Here is a 19634-nt window from a genome sequence, read left to right on the forward strand (position 1 = left end):
GACAAATGTAAACGCTGCAACAGGGATGGGGCGGACTTTGTACATTTAGCATGGAAGTGTGAGCGTGTAGCGAGTTACTGGGAGGAGGTCACTGCCGCCCTATCGGTCATGTTGGGAGACGAGGTGCACTGCACGCCACGGATCTGCCTGCTCGGTATTCTACCCCAATTCAGAGCGCTGAAGCGCAAATTCTGTGCTATCGCACTCCTGTTAGCCAAAAGACAGGTGGCACAATGCTGGCACAGCCGTAAGGTACCGACTACGAAGGTGTGGATGCATAGCATGTCTACTTGTAAGGATAAACTACAAACGTATGAGGAGGACTTGCCTGTTAAATCTAGGCCTAAGGATGTGTGGAGCTTTTTGACAGACTATCTGAATTCCTTACAGGAGAATGGGGAGGATTAGTTGAAGTGCGGGTGACGCTGCGAGGTGAATGACTGCCGTGGGGTTGTGGCCCCTGAAGATTCTTTGGAGGAATTATGGAACACTGCTTAGCTCACTGTATAGGATGTAACTGAGAGCAATGAAAGGTCTTAAGTTGGGGAAGTTAGAGTTCGGTTGTTATAATTGCAAACTGTGAGACTCATGTCGATTGTACAATGCGTGCCCTGACTGGAGAATACCGGATGGTTCTGTCTATCGTTACCATGTGCTTGGCATATTTATCTACGATTGTACTGATTTAACACAGAGAAGTGGCGAGCCGGCCTCAGGGTTGTAGGCTCATGCTGTGTATTCTGCTTTATGTTAATAAAGGTCTTACGCAAAAAAAAAAAAAAAAAAAAAAAGATATATCTGCATATCGAAATAAAGCTATCAACCAATAGTACTTCTTACAGCACAGTGTTCTGACGCTGCCCTCTAATTGGATACCTCAAAATGAATACACGAACGGTCTCCTTAACACAGAAAGGTTCTTGATGTTCTGTCAGATTCAGAACAGCAACGTCGAAAAGGTAGATTAAGGACTTGTGCATAACATTAAGAAGATAAACGGGCTCAGCTGGATTCGCTTATCTTCTTCAGCTGATCCGTCTTCAACATGTTTTGAATGTGCCCACTAGGTGGCAGGAGCACACAAAGTATGTGATAACAGATTATGCCTGCTTATTCAACAATTGTTTTATCGGGCAATGGAATGATTAATCTGCATGAAAACCTGCATTCCTGCGCCATCATATAGAAAGGTATCTGTGCCTCGTGAAAACAAAGTTTGTAAAATAGTTTTAAAAAAATCAATGTGTGCATCCACTTTCACAAGATGTCCATTTTGTGAAACGTGTTCTAATTTACTGATTGGTTGCCAGAAAAGAGTTGGTTAAATGACGTGTCATTTTTAGACAAAGACGACTGCTCGCTTTACAATGTGTATGGTAAATTGTAGAATTCATCAAAGGACGATAAAATGAACGCAAAAAGTATTGAGCAAATGGAAAATAAAGTAAGGTGTGCAAAGACGAATTTATCTGCCATTTTATAACTAGCCCAAGTTTGTTTTTAAATGAATATTTCAAGATCAGCATATTTTTTATCTCAAAATCGGTTAACATAAATCGCAGACACGTACTAAAGGCCCAATTCCGGAAGCAACACACTACTACATTAATAAAAAATGTACTTCAAAATACTCGTAAGTTCAACAAGTTTTCAGTAAATTTTGGAAAACACAGGTTACCCATATTACTAAATCACCATCAACTACAAAAGAATTGTTGACGGCAATGATAAAAAAAAGATTCAGTCCTTTATTACTCAAGATGATCAGAATAAAAGCAAAGTTTGCAGAAAAATCAACCAACTAACCTCCAAAAAGATCAACTTCAGCAGTGACAGCAGCTAGAGTAGCAAAAGTGCCAGAGGGCGCAGGTGTCTCACTGGAGGTGGCACTGGGGACAGGCTCTGGTGCAAATGGATCAGAGAGCTGGACCTCAGAGAGAACAGTAGCAGAAGGTGCAGAAAGGGTGTCTGTGTGCAACCAGAGATGAAAATCAGAGGGGATTAAAGGATTAAGAGAGAGAGTGAGAGTGGAGGACAGCCACTAGCCTAGAACTACACACCAAAGACGCAACAGAAACGCACAAACACCAAAATCACTACACGAACAAAAACACAAACAGTGTCAAATTAAAACATCACTCACCTTCCCCCAAAAGGTCTGCGATAGTATGCATTAGGTAAGCAATGTAAATAAACAAAAGTTAAAAGATCTCTCCGACTGTTTGTATTTGAATGTATTTACACAAGTAGGAAAACTGTATAATAAACGGATTGCAAATTCAGCCGTATTCAGGTGTTACTTATGCCACAGTGAATGGTAGATCACCACTAGGTAAGACTTGTGCCTCAAATACCAGACGTTTAATTTCAATACAGTAAAAAGCTATACATTTACACACAAAACTTGAGCAGTCATTGATGGTAAATTGTTTGTTAGACCTTAGTATTTCAAGGGCTTCTGGGTGGGAGGGGATTTTTAAACTCTAAACATGGATGAAGAAGGGAGACTCTAAGAATCAAGAAGGCCGTCTGCAGAGACAGTGGGAATTTTAAGCCTCACTTTCAATTCTCACCTTCACTGGTGGTACATACTAGGCGAATGCAGGACATACTGCTTCTAGTTGTGGGTGAGACACAAAATAGTGTCGCTCTTATTAATGAAGTAGGCATGCAGCGGGCCAACTGAGTCATGAAATTGCGGGTCTACCACTATTTGAAAAACGGGGACGGGGGCTAAACACTGGTTAAAAAAAGTTGTTTCAACCCAATTCCTACATGCCTTTTACAAATGACTGTGCATTGTTTAATGATGAATGTATGAAAATGGGATCATGAATAGAATCACACCTTTCAACATGATCGACACTCAAAGCATTGCGCTCAGACCCAATATTATGTTCACAAATGTAGTTAAAACAAAGCTAGACATCAAATATGCATGGAACCCCTAAATTCTGGTCTACCTTGTATCCCTACAATAGGTCAATTTCACGGGTTTATACCTTGATTATCCATTACTTATGATCATATTGATAAGGGAAAGCTCAACACTTCTGTCTTCTTTGTCCTAGCCGCTGCACTGGATGAGTCCTTATCCCAGAAGCAGACAATATATTTGCTCCTTAAACCAAGAAAGGGGAAAGAGCTATGTGAATCAAGTAATTTAGACGGATTCGTTTATACTATATCTGCCCCCTCCAATTGGCCTAAACTGATTCCAAGCTCAAAGAGAAATCCCACTTTGTGCAATTTCCATCAACGACAGGCCTCTGGAAGTACCTTTACTCAGCTGATCTTTGAGAGAGGTTGGAGAGAGAGTGTGCGTGTGAGAGAGAGAGAGAGAGAGTGTGTGAGAGAGAGAGAGAGAGAGAGTGTGTGAGAGAGAGAGAGAGAGAGAGAGAGAGAGAGAGAGAGAGTGTGTGTGTGTGTGAGAGAGAGAGTGTGTGCGCGTGAGAGAGTGTGTGTGTGCGCGTGTGAGAGAGTGTGTGCGCGTGTGAGAGTGTGTGTGTGCGTGTGAGAGAGTGTGTGTGCGTGTGAGAGAGTGTGTGCGAGTGTGTGAGTGTGAGAGTGTGAGTGTGAGAGTGGGAGAGAGAGAGAGTGTGAGAGAGTGTGAGAGAGAGTGTGAGAGAGTGAGTGAGTGTGAGTGTGTGTGAGAGAGAGTGTGCGCGTGTGAGAGAGTGTGTGTGTGTGTGCGCGTGTGAGAGAGTGTGTGTGCGCGTGAGAGAGTGTGTGTGCGTGTGAGAGAGTGTGTGTGTGCGTGTGAGAGAGTGTGTGTGCGTGTGAGAGAGTGTGTGCGAGTGTGTGAGTGTGAGAGTGTGAGTGTGAGAGAGTGTGAGAGAGAGAGTGTGAGAGAGTGAGTGAGTGTGAGTGTGTGTAAATCCTTTAAAAAAGCCAAAACCCTATTTTGAAGAGGATAAGATACACACAGACAATCCAGAGTCTCCAGGGAAAGATGAACAAGACCCAGAAATAAAAAACATAAATCCAGTGTCAGCAGTCATCTGATATCATGGGGAACATAATACAAAATATGGGGGTCTTTGCTTCACATGTTTTCTGCCCTATTAACGTAAAGGTCCATTCCCATCTGGCCATTATGGGGAGCCCTGCTACAGTTGCCTTTTAAGAAACTGCCACCTCAGGGCCAGTAATCATTTCCAGTCCAGAGTAAATATTCCCAACAGTTGAAGAAGGATATGCTGGGAGGAGAAGATTGGTAGGTATGGCTCAGGGAGCAATGAGGTGGAGGTATTGCAAGGAAACTAGATGATGCAGCAGAAAAATTAGTGATGGCAATTCATCAAGAACAATGAAGATGGAAATGTACTTCAACTTCTTTTTGGTACAGAAGCCATCTAACAATTTTGGATCTAAAAGCGGTCAACACATACTTTATATACCATCCCTTCAAAATGGTTGCTTTCCTAGATTCCAGGCCCCTAATCCACCACAAATGCTTTTTGGCCATGTACATTCATCCTATCCACATGTGAATAATGTGCTTTCTCTGGAAGGCAAACGACCTATAGTTTGCGCTCCCGTTTGACCTTCCATTATTCTCATAGTAGTTTACCAAAGTTGAATTGTTTTGCCTTACGCGTCTCTTGTGAGCTCTCTATATTGTGCATTTGCTAATTTGCTCTTTGAGGCCTCACGCCATACAAGTCATTATGTGTTTGCAATAGCCTGTGCATTTATGTCCATTGTGGTGCAAAAATATGTAAAAGATTTTTGTTGCACCATTATGAACATAATGCACCTCCTGCTTAGATGCATATTCGTACATTCTGATAATGATAGTATGCTTCTCGCTCATATATTTATGATTTTATTTAAATGGTTAATACTTAGAAAAATAGGACGATTTTCAGATTTAGCATGATGCGCTAGTGAATTCTCATGTTATTTCTCCCAAGTGACATTCTGGGTCACAATGTTTATTTTTCTCAAAATAAATTTTTTGAATGGTTTAAAATAGCGGTTCACAGCTCCTCTGGGACAGAAAAGGACTTAGATTAATTCCAGGACAAAATGGCAGAGCAGTTTATCGTATAACTGCACAATGTATACAGTTTCATAACAATCCTTTCATAGAGACATAATTCTCGCTGGGCCTGGAGATAGATGACCACACACTGAAAAATAATTCAGGTAAGCATGTGTGGGGACAAAGCTAAATATTGAGCCCCCATGAAACTGTAACTAAATGCTCCTTGAGTGCCTGATGAATTATTGTAATTTTTCTGCACGGTCCACAAGTACTAAAGCCCATATCCTGTTCCACAGAAGGACTCTCATTCTCTGATGTATGTTTTTATATGTCAAGTCTGCCACTTTCTTCTTTTTCTAGTGAGACTTTTACATAAAATGCACTTCCAGAGTTCTCATTTCATCTACAGTACTCAAGTTGGCTACTAATGTCATCTGCAGAGTATTCTCCAAACTCCTACTATTCACAGAGTGCTGTGAAGAATGGCTATCAGTATACTGATACCAATTCCCACTGGAGTCCTGCTCTCTCGGAGATCCAATTTGTATTTCTGTTTAGGCTTCTGTTTCTTTTTTTTAACATCAAGGTTTTTCTCTTGATGCATTTCCTCTAAAACAGTATTAGGCTTGAATTACAGTTTTGAAGGACAAGCACCTAAGATAGCTCGACCAAGGAGGTATAGGTTTCCAAAATAAGGTCAGACGATTCATGTTCCCTCTCCTATAGTGTATGGCAGCAAGACGCTGGTTTATGGCCAATAACGCTACTTCCTCTGAACATTAGTACTAATTATCGTGGGGATCCTATCAAAGTTGACCATCAATTTGATATATCAACAGCAAGAGTAATCCATGTGCATTTTGTATTTGGTCATACCGCTAAATAGGGTGTAGCATGATTAATTGGTATATATGCTAGCAAATGTGCTTCCATATGTATAAGAGCCACTTTCTTTACTAGATACTATTTCCAGGGAAATATACAATCAATATTTTATGATTGTCTTGTGGCAGGGCAGGATAAAAGGAAACCTCTAACAGATTAGTTTCATGAACAATACAAAACGGTAGATTGTCATGCTATGTGGGCACTTTGCCTGTTACTGCTTTGGATTTGTAGTCTGTGTTGGCGGTCCACGTGTGACTACTAGAGCTCCAATCTTAGTCCCTGAAATCTGTAATATGTACGGTCTCAGTTGTCTATATAGATTCACTAGTTCCAGCAATAGCTCTCAATTGATTTACATTCGAATTTTGTATACTTGAGTGTGGTGTGTATCCCGCTAAAACTAACCATGTGGGCACTTGAAGGCTTAATAGACCCATTCTAACTAGCATAGTAACTCCTCTTTGAACAGCAAAGAATGGTCGTGACAACTTAAGAGAGAGTCTGCAATTTCTAACAGTGTCTGCTCCCCAAAACATCCTTCTGGGAAATTACAGTAATTTTTACTTATTTGCTCGTTGAGTGGTCTTGTACTGTACACCTAAAATACTTCCAGAAAGTGGATCTTTATAACAGCCTTCATTACTACATGGTGAGGCAACAATACCTAGAATACTAGTTATGTTGCGATGGTGCTCAAAGCAAATCCTGTAGCAGTTTATGTTCAAAACATCACGCGAAGGCCTAGGAGTAAGAACAGCGCTGGGGAACGTAGCAGCAACAGAGTCCGGCCCAACTCTCTGTTGCTGCTACATTCCCCAGCGCTCCCGTTGACCAAGACAGTCTTATCTCTGCTGTTGGTATCCTGCCTAATTGGTTTGCAACTTAAGAGTTAATTGCAATGGGACGTCCGCTCTGCTCGGATGCACTATAGGTCTAGCAGCGTTAATTATTGCACAAGCCTTTCCCTCATCTAGTGGATTTACTGTTCTTACTCCTAGGCCTTCGCGTGATATTTTGAAGATAAACTTCTACAGGATTTGCTTTGAGCACCATCGCAACATAACTTGGCGGTGTTGGACATCACTATTGTGGAACGTGCCTTTTTAGTCATCATTTGGTCGTGGCCTTTATATAGACGGCTCTTATCTTTCATATAATAACATACCGGACGGGAAACAGCTCACTAGCAAGGAATCCTATGAACTTTCAGCTCATGGATGTGTTTGACTCTACCATCATCTAGTGCCCTGAAGAAGTGCTGCACTAGTATGAAACATTTCGGCTGTTGAGTCATTAAAACTGGACTGTTTTACCTACTGGAAATGAAAATGGAATAATAAGAAAAAAATGAAGAACATTCTTTACTGGATATGGACTTCATAACTGTCCTTCTTGATTAAGTTCTGCTGTGTGGTGCACCTGTGCTTTTGTTCTGAAGGGGACAAGGCCTTGTTTGCTGCAATAGGCTCAATCTGTGTGAATGCTACACTTCTCTTGCTGCTGCTAGGCCTTATCTTTACATAGCCCTTTTTTCTTTGCACAATGTGTGACAATTCTCCAACTTTTTCCAGGCGGGAGAAAGCTTTAGGACTGCCAAAAACAAGAGAGTCCTTCTTATAAGCCAAATCCACCAAAAGACACAGAGAGAATAATTTTGCACTGCACTGTCCAGGCTTTCTACTGCAACAGGGGTGGTGCTAGAGTGTGATGCCAAGCTTTGGAGGATTAAAGATCGGTCTCTCTCTCTTTGTATGACTCTTTCATGAACGGCCAGTCATAAAATTGTAGCCAGTGGCCTCCATTACTAATATGGCTAAGGCATTCAGTGTCACTTATTGAGTTTCCAAAAATGTTTCTACATTATTGTACGAGCTCCACCCTATACCTCACCTAAAACGCAAATAACAGTTCGTTACTGAGCAATTATATTTAATGCCGATGACAAGGCAGCGCGAATGGCCATTTATTATATGATGCAATAACAAAATAGGTGAGAACTTGCTTCAGAAATAATACACAATAGCATAGATATTAGTCCTAGTCTTCTACATACTGGAAGATACAAGTACCAAATGAGAAAATACTTTCATTTGAGATGAAAAACACATACAGTAAAATAATGTTTAAATCATACACATCTAAAACAGAGAATAGATTAAATCCGATCGTTTACCTCCCCATGAACTTGTCCCTGCAGAAGAAACTGGAGCAGACTGAACCGATGATGTAAAATCTGGCTGAAGATCAAGAAGATCATTTGACAGTCTAGTGGCACTGCACAAAAAAACACTTTATTTAGTATTTGATCATAAAATAAACTTACAGCAAGCTCAATTAACATTTTCATGACTTCAAATATCTTGGTTCCAGGAAAAAAACCTTATAAGCTATTAGCCGTGCTTTCCTTACTACCTCCATTTTATCTGAAAAGTGGCAATATGAAGTGTTTTTGTAACATTTCAAGACCTGACATTTTCTCATTTGTACAGCGCAATCCATAACACCACATGCATATTTCTTTGTTGCTTCCCACCACTTGCCTAGTTGTCTGTGGTATCATACTGTGCTTCTGAATATGTATTAAATGTTGATTTATTTAAATATTATAAAACTATTACAACACTGAAGATCACTTGTGGTGATTTGGAGAAACGTATTCCCATTATTTAACAACACAACTACAATTTAAGGTGTATGGTAAGATGTTGTCCTGCACCAACTGCACTGCTACTATACTAGTTACCTTACTAGTGTATACTCAACCATTAAGAATGATAATCTATGAAGGAAATAATTTCATAATCATTCTGATAAACCATAAAGAACAAAATGTATTAATTATCACCGGCCATACAAAACAAATTAATTACATTGTAAAATTGAGAAAGATAAATATTCAAATTGACATTTGATAACTGCAATTGATGTTCAGCAAATTGACAAATGGAATATTTCAATATAAATGCATATATATATATATATATATATATATATATATATATATATTACCTACTGGCGGTTGCCAGTAGGTAGTTATAGTTAGGATTTTTTCCATAGGAAATCCGCAACATTCTATTGGGAATAACTTTGGCGCAGATTGAGGGATCTGCCTGTAATTTTCCTCAAATTTCCTCGCTGCGCTCCGCTCCTTTCCTTAAAGTTTGGGGGGATTCGTGAAGCGGGGGCTGAGATAAAAGGGGATCCCAAAACGTGTTTTCCCCCATGTTAATTTCCATAGGGCGGTTGGACTCACTTTTAGCCCGAACGGCTGAATGGATTCCCACCAAACTTGGAAAATTGTAGGGACTGGTAGCCCGATGTGCCTTTGCTATGTCTCAAGATATGTGCTCCAGAGGATTTTGAGTAATTTTGGTTAAAAAAAATATATATATCTATAAGCGCGCCCCGGTACGCGCACAGGGGAGCGCACCCGGCGCGTAACGCAAGTTCGCGCGCGGAAAGCTGATTGGCTCTCGGGTGTCTGTCAACATTCCAAACAGTCCGGAGCGGCCGCCATCTTGTGTCTCGGTAGGATCGAGACACAAGAGGTGGCAAAAACAAAGGGGGAAATGACCATAAGGGGGCAGGGTAGACCCCCCCTGACCCCATAGGTTTGATGTGGGGGGCAAAAAAAAAAATCCGATTTTTGCGGGGGGAGCGCCCGGTACGCGCACCGGGGAGCATACCGGTACGCGTACCCTGGAGAAAAAAAGAAAGACAGTTTTTTATTGTTTTTTTGAACATTTTTTACTTTTTTGGGCTTTTCTGAACAATTTTATATTTTTTTGTACTTTTTCTGGGGTCAAACAAAACACAGGGAATTGCAAACAGCTCAAAATAAAAATAGAATGGAAAAAAATTAAAGTTGCTTGCTGCAGTGATGGTTGTCTGCAGCTCGTTTGAGTAAAGTGATGCTTTGCTCACCATATGAAATTGTTTTGTTGCAATATTTGCAAACAAATTTAAAATTTGCAAACTTGGTTTGTACATTAGGGACCATCTCCCTAGCCTCTGCATCCGATAGAGTGGGTTGATTGGAGGCGCTTGAAGAAAAAGGACGGGGAGGGTTCTTGGTCAGTTCCCTGACCTCTGCTGCCGAATAATTGTTCGGGTGCTTCCTCTGCATATGTCTAATCATAGTGTGGTTCCCAAAAGAATACTTCTTATTTGGGTTCCCTCTTGACAGTTGTTCGCTACAGATGAGGCAAGTCACCTTAGCTGCATTCACTTTTTTTGCACCCCTTGGCATCTTGAAAAAGTTCCAAATAAAATGTTCCTTGGGTCTGTATGGGGGATTGTCCTCAGGCAGGAATGTGTTCCTCCTCTCCTCCTCCTCCTCTTCGTCATCCTCTTCTTCTTGACCACCAATGTGGTCTTGTGGTGGTCCTTGTGGTGGAGGTGGTGGTGGTGCAGATGCACCTGCAGCTGCTACTAGTGAAGCCATTTCTCACAGAATGAATGCAGGTCTTCTTCACTCAAACAACAAAGTGAGAATGAGGAAAAAAGGTGGGGTCTTTCATCATTTGGAAAACAAAACTGTTGTGAACCAATCAAAAGTGTTATTCTCAGGTCTCATGACCTGGGCTTTCTCATCATTTGGAAACCAAAAGTGTTCTGAACCAATCAAAAGTGTTATTTTCAGGTCACATGACCCGACGCGCTTACGCTACGCGCCCCGGGGCGCGCCCGTAGTTGCGTCCCAGGGCGCGCCCGGTGGCGCTTACGTTGCGCGATCGTATGCGCTCGGGTGCTTCCGGGTGCGCTTACGCAGTGCGTCATATGACGCATCACGCGGCTATGCGATACGTCACGATGTTGTTTTCGTTCGCGGGAATAGCGCTAACGGGACACTCACCGGTACGCGCCCCGGGGCGCGCCGAAGCACTGCGCTTACCGGTGAGCGCATCGGTACGCGCCCCGGGAGCGCTCCGGGGCAAATAAATAAATAAATAAATAAAAAATAAATACTATTCCATAATTATACAATATAAAATTCGTTATAAAAAATATTACTTTTCATACCTATAGAGATTTGCTATTAAAAAACCATTGAAATTCACTGAAAAAACCATAGGTTTTACACCAGTTATAGTTAGGAATTAGCATTTAAAAAACCTATTAAATTCACTGAAAAAACCATAGGTTTTGTCATGAGTGATGTCACTGACCATGTCATGAGTGATGTAATATGTGACGTCATCAGCAGTGCATTGCAAGCGCAAGTTATAGTGAGTCCAACTAACTATAACGTGGGAATTTCAATGGTTTTATGCGAGTAAAATTTCCAGCTAACTATAACTGGTGTAAAACTTATGGTTTTTTCAGTGAATTTAATAGGTTTTTTAAATGCTAATTCCTAACTATAACTGGTGTAAAACCTATGTTTTTTTCAGTGAATATATATATATTCCGAATTCTTATTAATTTCCCCTCCCAAAAGCTCCATTGACATAATGGAATGGACTAAATCGACCTCCGTGCTGAACTGCACCCCAATCATAGTGGACTCAGCCAAATCATGAGGAATCACACTGGAAACATGAAAGCTTATATCAACACACTGGCCCAAAATTGCAGGTTTTTCCTGAGCTACCTTAGACAGCTAAAACCATTCCTCGATATGCCAGACCTCAAAATGTCAGTACAGGCATTGGTTATCTCTACGAACACAGATGCACAACCCTCTCTGGTCGCTCCAAAGTCATAACTGCTCCCCTAAAAGCCTGTCTCAACACAGCTGCAAGACTCTTAACAGGTTCAAAAAAACATCTCACCACACCTGAAGACCCTGAATTAGCTTCCTTACGAAGCCAGAATCCAACTTAAAATGGCCTGTATCACACACAAAGTGCTACACTCTAAGTCACCTTCAAATCTTGTTAATAAAATTGAGGTATCCGGAAGAGGCAGGCACTCCCGGAGTGCCAGGGATCTTAGGCTGAAACGTCCCTTCTTCCGGAAAAAGAAAACTTACAACAGAACTTTTTCTGGGGCCGCACCAAGAATCTGGAACTCGCTGCCACCAATCATCAGAAGAATAACATCTCTGCCAAGATTCAAGAAGGAAGCAAAGACTTTTCTAATGGTCAAATTCCTACCATAACCTCTTTCAGAGCACATACAGCATCAGTAGCTGTGACACTCTTTACTTAGGGCGAAAAGTGCTTCAGCAACAAAGAATGGACGGAACGCTGAATAAATCAAACAAACTCCCCCAGTCAAGTGATCTGGGTTAAATCCATTCTTCGTTTGCTTTTGTAACTTGCCGTTTAGAAATAGCATGACTAATATCCCTACATTTTCTCAATTAACACTAGCAAAAGGGAAAAGGTGTGAAATTGTTTAGGGACATAGTAGTTTTACAACTGAGATGAAAGTTTCATTAATGTTGCAGCTTAAGTATCTTATTTCAGAACCCACAGCATTTGGTCCCAAATATAGGGCTATATTTGCTACATGGACTATGATTCGGAAAATCAATTATAGTATTTTTCAAATACAGACATTTGTCATACGAGCAAACATAGCAATAGTACATTTTCTAGACAAATAGCGAGTGTGGATAGGAAGTTGATAACAGGGTGACTGTTGTTTTCTGATCTTGTTTTTGCTGCATTTAGGACACTGTGCACTACTGCGTGTGCTCTCTCCCCTCAAAATGGTAACACTGGCTTAAACCCCAACTGGCATATTAAAATGTACATATAATTCCCTAGTATAGAGCACTGCATGTGCCCAGGGTCTTAAGACTAAAGGCTGCTACCGGGCCTGCAGCACTCATGTGCCACCACTTAAGTAGCCCTCTGACCATGATTAAGGCCTGCCATTGCAGAGCCTGTATGTGCAGTTATAAACTGTCACTTTCGACCTGGCAAGGCAACCTTCTTGCCAAGCCTAAACCTTCCATTTTTGTACATATACTTCACATCTAAAGTAGGCCCTGTCTAATCCGCAGGGCAGAGTGCAATGTATTTAAAAGATAGGTCATGTACTTTTAACCCCTTCTGTGCTCATGACGAGCTCAGCTCATCATGCAGCACAGTGCTCGTGTGCTTATGACGAGCTGAGCTCGTCATGACCACACCCGTTTTTATTGCTGTCCAGCACAGCAGGGGAATATCGCAAGCAGTGATGAGGTTAAGTTTTACATGTCCTTATAGTGAAAAACTTCCAATTTTATTATTTACTAATGCAGGGCCTATCTCGGAGTTTATTTTATTACAACTTTTAAGTGTAATTACCAATCGTGAAGAGATCGACTTTTCAAGTTTAGTGTCACTGGACTCCTAATTTAAAATCACAATTCATGGTGAAACTGGATTTTAAGTTACAGTTTAGCAAATGCCAGTGTCTCTGTGTGAGCAGTAGCTGCACATCAACTTTGGAACCAGCGAGTTGCACTCAAAACCAATGCAGCGCCGTCATTGCGTGGAGAATCTCGACACGTCTCGCCCTCTAGATGGCTCGACACAGATGCATTGCTTTGACTGCACCTCGCATCTTCTTCGACATTGACACAAACCCGGATGAAGGTACTTTGGTTCAGTGGGCCCAAGTGGGTTCCTGTATCTGGTCTGCGTTCGGCCTGAACTTTAGACTTTGCCCCAGTCTAGTGCAACCACATAACCCACTTAAGCATTTATTGCTTCAAAGAGCTATTTTACATTTATTCTTTAAAACTTCATATCTCGACTTCTACTTGTTGTATTTTTGTATATTTGGTCTTTTTGTACTTGAAAATGTATCCTCTGTTTATCTAACCTTGTCTTTTCGTGGTATTTTCATTGTGTTAATGTTTGAAGTTTTGCACAAATACTTTACACATTGCCTTTTAAGTTAAGCCTGGCTGCTCTGTACCAGAGGGGGAGCACTGGATAATTTAGCATGTGTTGTGACTTAACCGGACTAGGATTGTGGTTCTTGCTTGGACAGGGTGCATACCTTTAGGAACCAGAAAGAGAATTTCTAACAGGAGGCTTCAAAGGTGTACATGTTTTTATTCATGGTCAATACATTTTGTATTATTTCTTTATTTTTTTAAATGGTGTATTAAAAAGATAATATTGATTGATTGGTATTTAAGTTCAAGGAAAAAGGCATACATCTAGGCTTTGAAGTCGCTGAGGCCAAAATGTAGGCATGTGGTTCAACTATCAGGTGAAAATGGTGAGACATGCAATGCACCACCTAAGGAAATGCTGTTATCCAGAATCACAAATAGCTATAAGAATGCCTTATTAGCTCATTGCACGGACAGTGTAGTTTGAGTTCTTTTGTTCTCTATAATGTATGAGATCATGCAGATTCTCAAGTAAGAAGACATCTAGGTCTGCTCCACAATGATTCAAAGAGCATTAAACGAGATTTCATCAGACAGTCGCCAAAGTACACTGCATCTGTTTGACCTCAATACTGTGGGCATTTTACAGGCTTTAGAAGGGTTGCGTTCAAAGATCATTTTGTGTTGATAGGTGTGAGATCATGTAATGTAAAACGGATCTGATATGGAATACCGTTCCCACTACTGCTATAAGTTCCTGCTCTAGTGCAGCTTTTTGGGGAGATTTGTAAACGGACAGAGGAGCGTCATATTTGCAACCACTCCTCTTCCTGATATCATTAGTAGCCCATCTGTGAATACATCTTAGTCCCAACCTTCCTTAATTTAAGAAATTCTATAAACCATTAAATAAGTGCCTATTCCTGACACCCCGCTCTTCTTCCGCCACATTCCCTGCTCTGAGTTATGCATTCAAGTATGTGTAAAGACTTGTTGCTGCAAATGTTTTGTTCCTTAAGCGGCTGCTGCTGTCCAATGTGGTGTCAAACACTGCGGCCATGGCTCTGCCATGCACCCCCCCTCCCTCCCAGCCGCAGCAGGTCAACTGCACCTTTTTTTTGTTGAAGAAACAGTTCGCAGGCAGTCTGTCCTACCAACAGAGTCCTCCTACCAAGTACTAAAAGTCAAGTGCTATACAAAATGGAGTGGGGAAAAAATCGTTGATATCAGCAGTGAGAGGCTACAGCATCCAATCAAGCCACTGAGGACTTATAGGGTTCAGCAAGACTTTCAAGCATACTTCAAAGCAACACCATTTTCTGCATTAGTAAGGAATACGTATTAAATAAAGGTGTGCCAGAGGGAGCTGGTGGGGTGGCAAATGAGAATTAAGACGAAATAGCACGCACAGGCAATTTGGAGTGGGTGATTCCTGAGGCTGCAATGGATATCCCACACAAGGATATACCAGGACACCCTTTCAAACTACAGTTGAAGTAGAACTGAATTGTAATCATACCTGTATAGGCTGATTAATAGCTATCGGATGGCACTCAAAAACAAAAGAGAGATTAAGCCTACAGGAATTCCACATTTGGGTTGTGATCTTTCAGTGATGCTTTACAGCCTTGCATTAATATTGATTCTAAATATTTCCCCATCAAGTAGATAATGTCTATAATTGTACAGTGTGCAACAACATGTTGCACACTGTACAAGTACCAGAAAGTACTTCTAACACACCTTGCACATATTTACACAAACTTTCAAGACCATAACATTCTCTAACATAAACATGCCTGAGGGATACAACATTGAGGGACACGCATTATGAAAAATAATTATACATGTTTATGCTGAGATACAAAGGCATACTCAAAATAAGGTCATACAGATACACATATGGTGAGTTTGATAGATGCATGCACACTACAGAGAGACTGAACAGAACCGCCTGTCAATATGGGGGCCTGCACAGTTATGACCGGAGAAATGCTATTTTCTGGTGTTTAGTTTCAGCTTGAACCAGAGAAAGAATACCTCTTATCCATCTTTTTTTAAGAGTGCTTTTTGATATGAAAGAAGAATGTCATAGAATTTTTCAGCTTCACAATCAGCCAACAGTAAAATTTGTAAGATAGGTCCATGAATGGGAATACGTCAATTTTTCATCAACTGAGAATTGATTTGCAGTTGCAGTGCATGACCACGAGTGTGGGAGGGGAAATAGTTCAACAATATAGGACATTGGCCGAACTATTTCCAGTTGATATACAAACTGCTTGCATGTAAAGGGAAGGGCTAAAGGGAATGAAATGAGTAAGCAGCAATGGTCCATCCTCTTTCGAATGGAAGAGTATTCGGTTTTTCTCTGAGATATACAAACATCAAAGTGTTGTTAGCATGTGTAATGTTAAGACGTGTGTATAGCCACAGCTGTTAAAAATCATTCCTCATGTGGTGTGCTTATAAAATTATATTTCACATTTGAATTCTGGTCTCTATGTACCATTCTCTCTCTTCCTCATGTTAAAGCATGTGGATTACTACTATGGGAGAAAGGGTAGGTGGACATTAAGAAAGTCTCCATCTACAGGATGGCAGTAAAACCACAGAAAAATGCAAAGACTTCCAAAAGACGAGAGACCAGTGGTCGAAGTGGGGGGGATTGGCAGGGCACAGTGTGTCCCTACTTCTTTAATTTAATAGAATCCATTCCCCTACTTTTTTATTTTAAAAATGCATTCCAGGACGGCAGAATAGCCAAGGCATATTATAAGACTGTGTTCATGGCTGTTTAGGGACGGGTGGGGATGGGCAGAGAAGGAAAAGGACTCTCTTCCTTCTTGCCCAGAGAAGATAAGGACAATCAGTGCCCACTTCCCCTGCTCTACAGCTGGCAGGTACCCCACACTCCTCTCTTTTTCTTTCTTGTATTTCCTCTATTTCTATCTCTGTCTTGCTCCTCATCATCTGCTGAAAACCATGACTTCAAGAAAGGGCTCTTACCCTCTCTTTACCCTCGTTTCCTTCATTCATTCCCCTGTGAAATGCATCCAAAAAATAAGAAATACTTTTGCTGGAAATGTTGTCTTTTTCTGAAATTTTTCTATTACTTAGAGTAGCCTCGGAACAGAGAGAAAAAATATGAAAAATGGCTAAATAACGTATAGCAAGAGAGAGTGGTCGCAAAGTAGCCAAATTGATGTTATTCACACCTAAACACATTAGCGCATAGGCCTTGCTAGACTTTAGAAGCCCAGGTGTATTAGCACCAACTGGTGGACCCTCGTGGTGGCAAGTGTGGGTTAACCTTGAAGGCCTGTCCACCACAATCCATACTGAAGTACAACTCCAGTCTTGTGGGTAGGCCTATGGAGCAGAACACCCTGGAGCCACTGTGACTCGGTCACTGTGCTCACAGGACCCTTGAGGTCAGTCCACCTCACCCACTGGTACCTTCATTGGCCTTGTTTCAGCAGTAGCACTGCAACTCACTAGGGATTATCAATGCAGGATTTGCAAGCACACCAAATTAAGTTTGTAAACTTCACAGTCTCTCTGCTTCATTCATAATCACTTAACCTGTGCTACCAGCTTTGGGGTCACTGGAATTATGCAACAATGGAGGACAAAATTATGTCGCTGTGTTGACTTAATTATGCAGCAAAAAAAAAAAAAGGCTGCAGCGAAATGCTGTATATTTTCTGATACTTTATTTTGACATTTTTACACATTCTCTGCAAATATTTTGCCTCAGTACCGGTGTGACATACAAATGTAGCAGTAAGAAAGATGATCAGTCAACCTTTGCAAATGGCACTCCACTTTGCAGCAACACAAGACACATTTTCTAGTAACTTTTGATCCATTTGAGCTACAAACAATTTATTAGTTAAAACCGTGAGCTTATGCAGCAGATGATGTACTATGTGGCAAGTATGGAAGAACTACAAAAAATACAACTCCCTCTGCGTTAGGATCAATTCAACTCTCTAACACATGTAGACTCAGTCTATTTCTCTCAAAAAAGTATAGTTGAACAGACGCCAATGTTGAGTTTCTTAACCGATTAGTTAAACAACAATGAGTGCTAATGTACTGTTGCATGCTTTCTCTCTTTTTCGATTTTCTATCCTTGCTCATCTTTCAAGGAAATACTGCGATACGTGGTTGGGTAATGTATTGCGCAAAACCAATACAAGTAGGAGAGAAACAGTTATCATATGCAATGCTCAAGGGAACAAACAGGCAACGACCACTAACGTGCCCAAAAAATCCCTCTGTGAACACAGAAGGAACTGAGTAAAGGCAAAACTTGATTCCCGAGCACAGACAGTACAGTATTAAATCTTAAATCTCAGTCCAAAGAAGGTTCTTCAAGTTGTATCAAAACAGAGTCTTTATTGTTGGAATACAGATTTCCGTTGGTGATCCTACGTGAACAGGATCATCCAAAGTAGCCAAACAAGAGAACAGCCAACACGTGTTTCGTCTTTGGGAAGATACCCAAATGACTTCCTCAGGGCCACAAAGAAGAAGAAATACCAATAAATCATAATCAGTATAAATTGAAATCCATGAATAAGCTAAACCATCACCACAAAGAACACACCTCAAGTGTATTTGTGAGTAACTTGAGAATAAATAGACACTTATATAGTCCAAAAAAAAAAAGTGGAATAGTAAGTGATTCAGAGAGAAATACCAGGCAGAAGACTCAGAAAGATTTAAGATCAAGAAAAAATGCCAAGCAAAGAAGGTAAAGGAATTTAGGTTTGAGATCAGCAGTCACCAAAGTATCTCCTATCCCCAAACCATAAGGTTTATCCCATAATAATCATTTTAACCTAGTAAGCTGAACGAGACAATTACAGAACTCACCCAAAGAATTCTGTCAAGATCACGTCTAGAATGGCTTCACCTTATTATTGCGATTTCTCAAGTAGAAGTATTCTAAGACAAGCAGAAGAAGTGCAAAAGAGAGTGAATGTAAATCGACTTCAGTCAGTTTGGATTTAAGATTCCTCGCAAAGATCTCTATTTGCTTAGTCAGACTTTCTAGAGACTAAAAACTTAAGAGACACCAAGGCATATTTGCTTTCCAATAAGCACAATATACTAAAAACCAGAAGCGCAATTAAGGGGACACAAACAGGATCATGTTAGTCCAGACTGGTAATGATTCCACACAGCCTCATTATCACCTAGTCCAACTTATATATAAATATAATTTCTCTCATGGAGAGTGATTTAGTTAGCGAGAGGCACAAAGATTATGTACGATCTCAAATACATTTATTTCTGCTCATCAAAACATGTACCTCAAATTGGCGAGATAATTTCCAAAAGAGTGATGTGTTCCATAGATTTTCATATAATCAAGAATTAATTAGAAGTCTCTGGAAGAAATTAACAGAAATGCATAACATTGTTAGTCTCCTAAAATAACTCACATTAGATATTAACGGCCCTTACTAAATAAAATGTGAGTCCATTTATGTTAACATTAAATTATCGAGTTGTTTAAGACTGAGAATTAGGTTTTTAGTTGGTGTATCATCCTTCCAATAGTTTCTATCATAATTGTGAATAGAGGACAAATATGTAATCCCAGTCAACATGTACTCTCACCCGTTCGGTATATTCGTCATGGTAGAAATGAGGAGCAGGTCCAATATCATTAGTTGGAGTAGTTTCTAAGTCTAGGATAAAGAACAATCGAATTTAAATGTTATGGGTTAATTACCCTGAACAAAAATAATGTTCATAAAAGCTGCCGATATATTCAGGGATAAGGGAACACATTCCAGAGTAAATACAGCATTTTAGACAAGTCACGAAAACACAATATTTATGAGAAACCCATAAAGCGTCCCCTAAGAGTTGTAATAAGTATAGCCTATAGGGTGCCGTAAAATATAAGTAAGCGCTAAAATACCGGAATCCAAGTATAGACATCCGGCAGTCTAATAC

At 40.5% G+C, this 19634-nt stretch overlaps 1 protein-coding gene across 10 annotated transcripts in view; it reads right to left on the reverse strand.

The window, feature by feature from the left end:
* The window catches only part of SNAP91 (synaptosome associated protein 91), a 797825-nt gene that overhangs the window by 240273 nt on the left and 537918 nt on the right, over positions 1–19634 (reverse strand). For 8 of the 10 annotated variants that reach the window (XM_078648151.1, XM_078648145.1, XM_078648146.1 and 5 more), the window contains 2 exons: positions 8052–8152; positions 1807–1968 (listed from right to left, as the gene is read on the reverse strand). In XM_078648151.1, coding sequence (XP_078504277.1) covers positions 1807–1968; positions 8052–8152 — 263 coding nt within the window. The remainder of the gene's footprint in view (positions 1–1806; positions 1969–8051; positions 8153–19634) is intronic. The other 2 variants (XM_078648148.1, XM_078648150.1) reach the window with 1 other exon arrangement.

The sequence above is a fragment of the Lissotriton helveticus genome, chromosome 6 (assembly GCF_964261635.1).
Source record: "Lissotriton helveticus chromosome 6, aLisHel1.1, whole genome shotgun sequence".
Taxonomy (NCBI): Eukaryota; Metazoa; Chordata; class Amphibia; order Caudata; family Salamandridae; genus Lissotriton; species Lissotriton helveticus.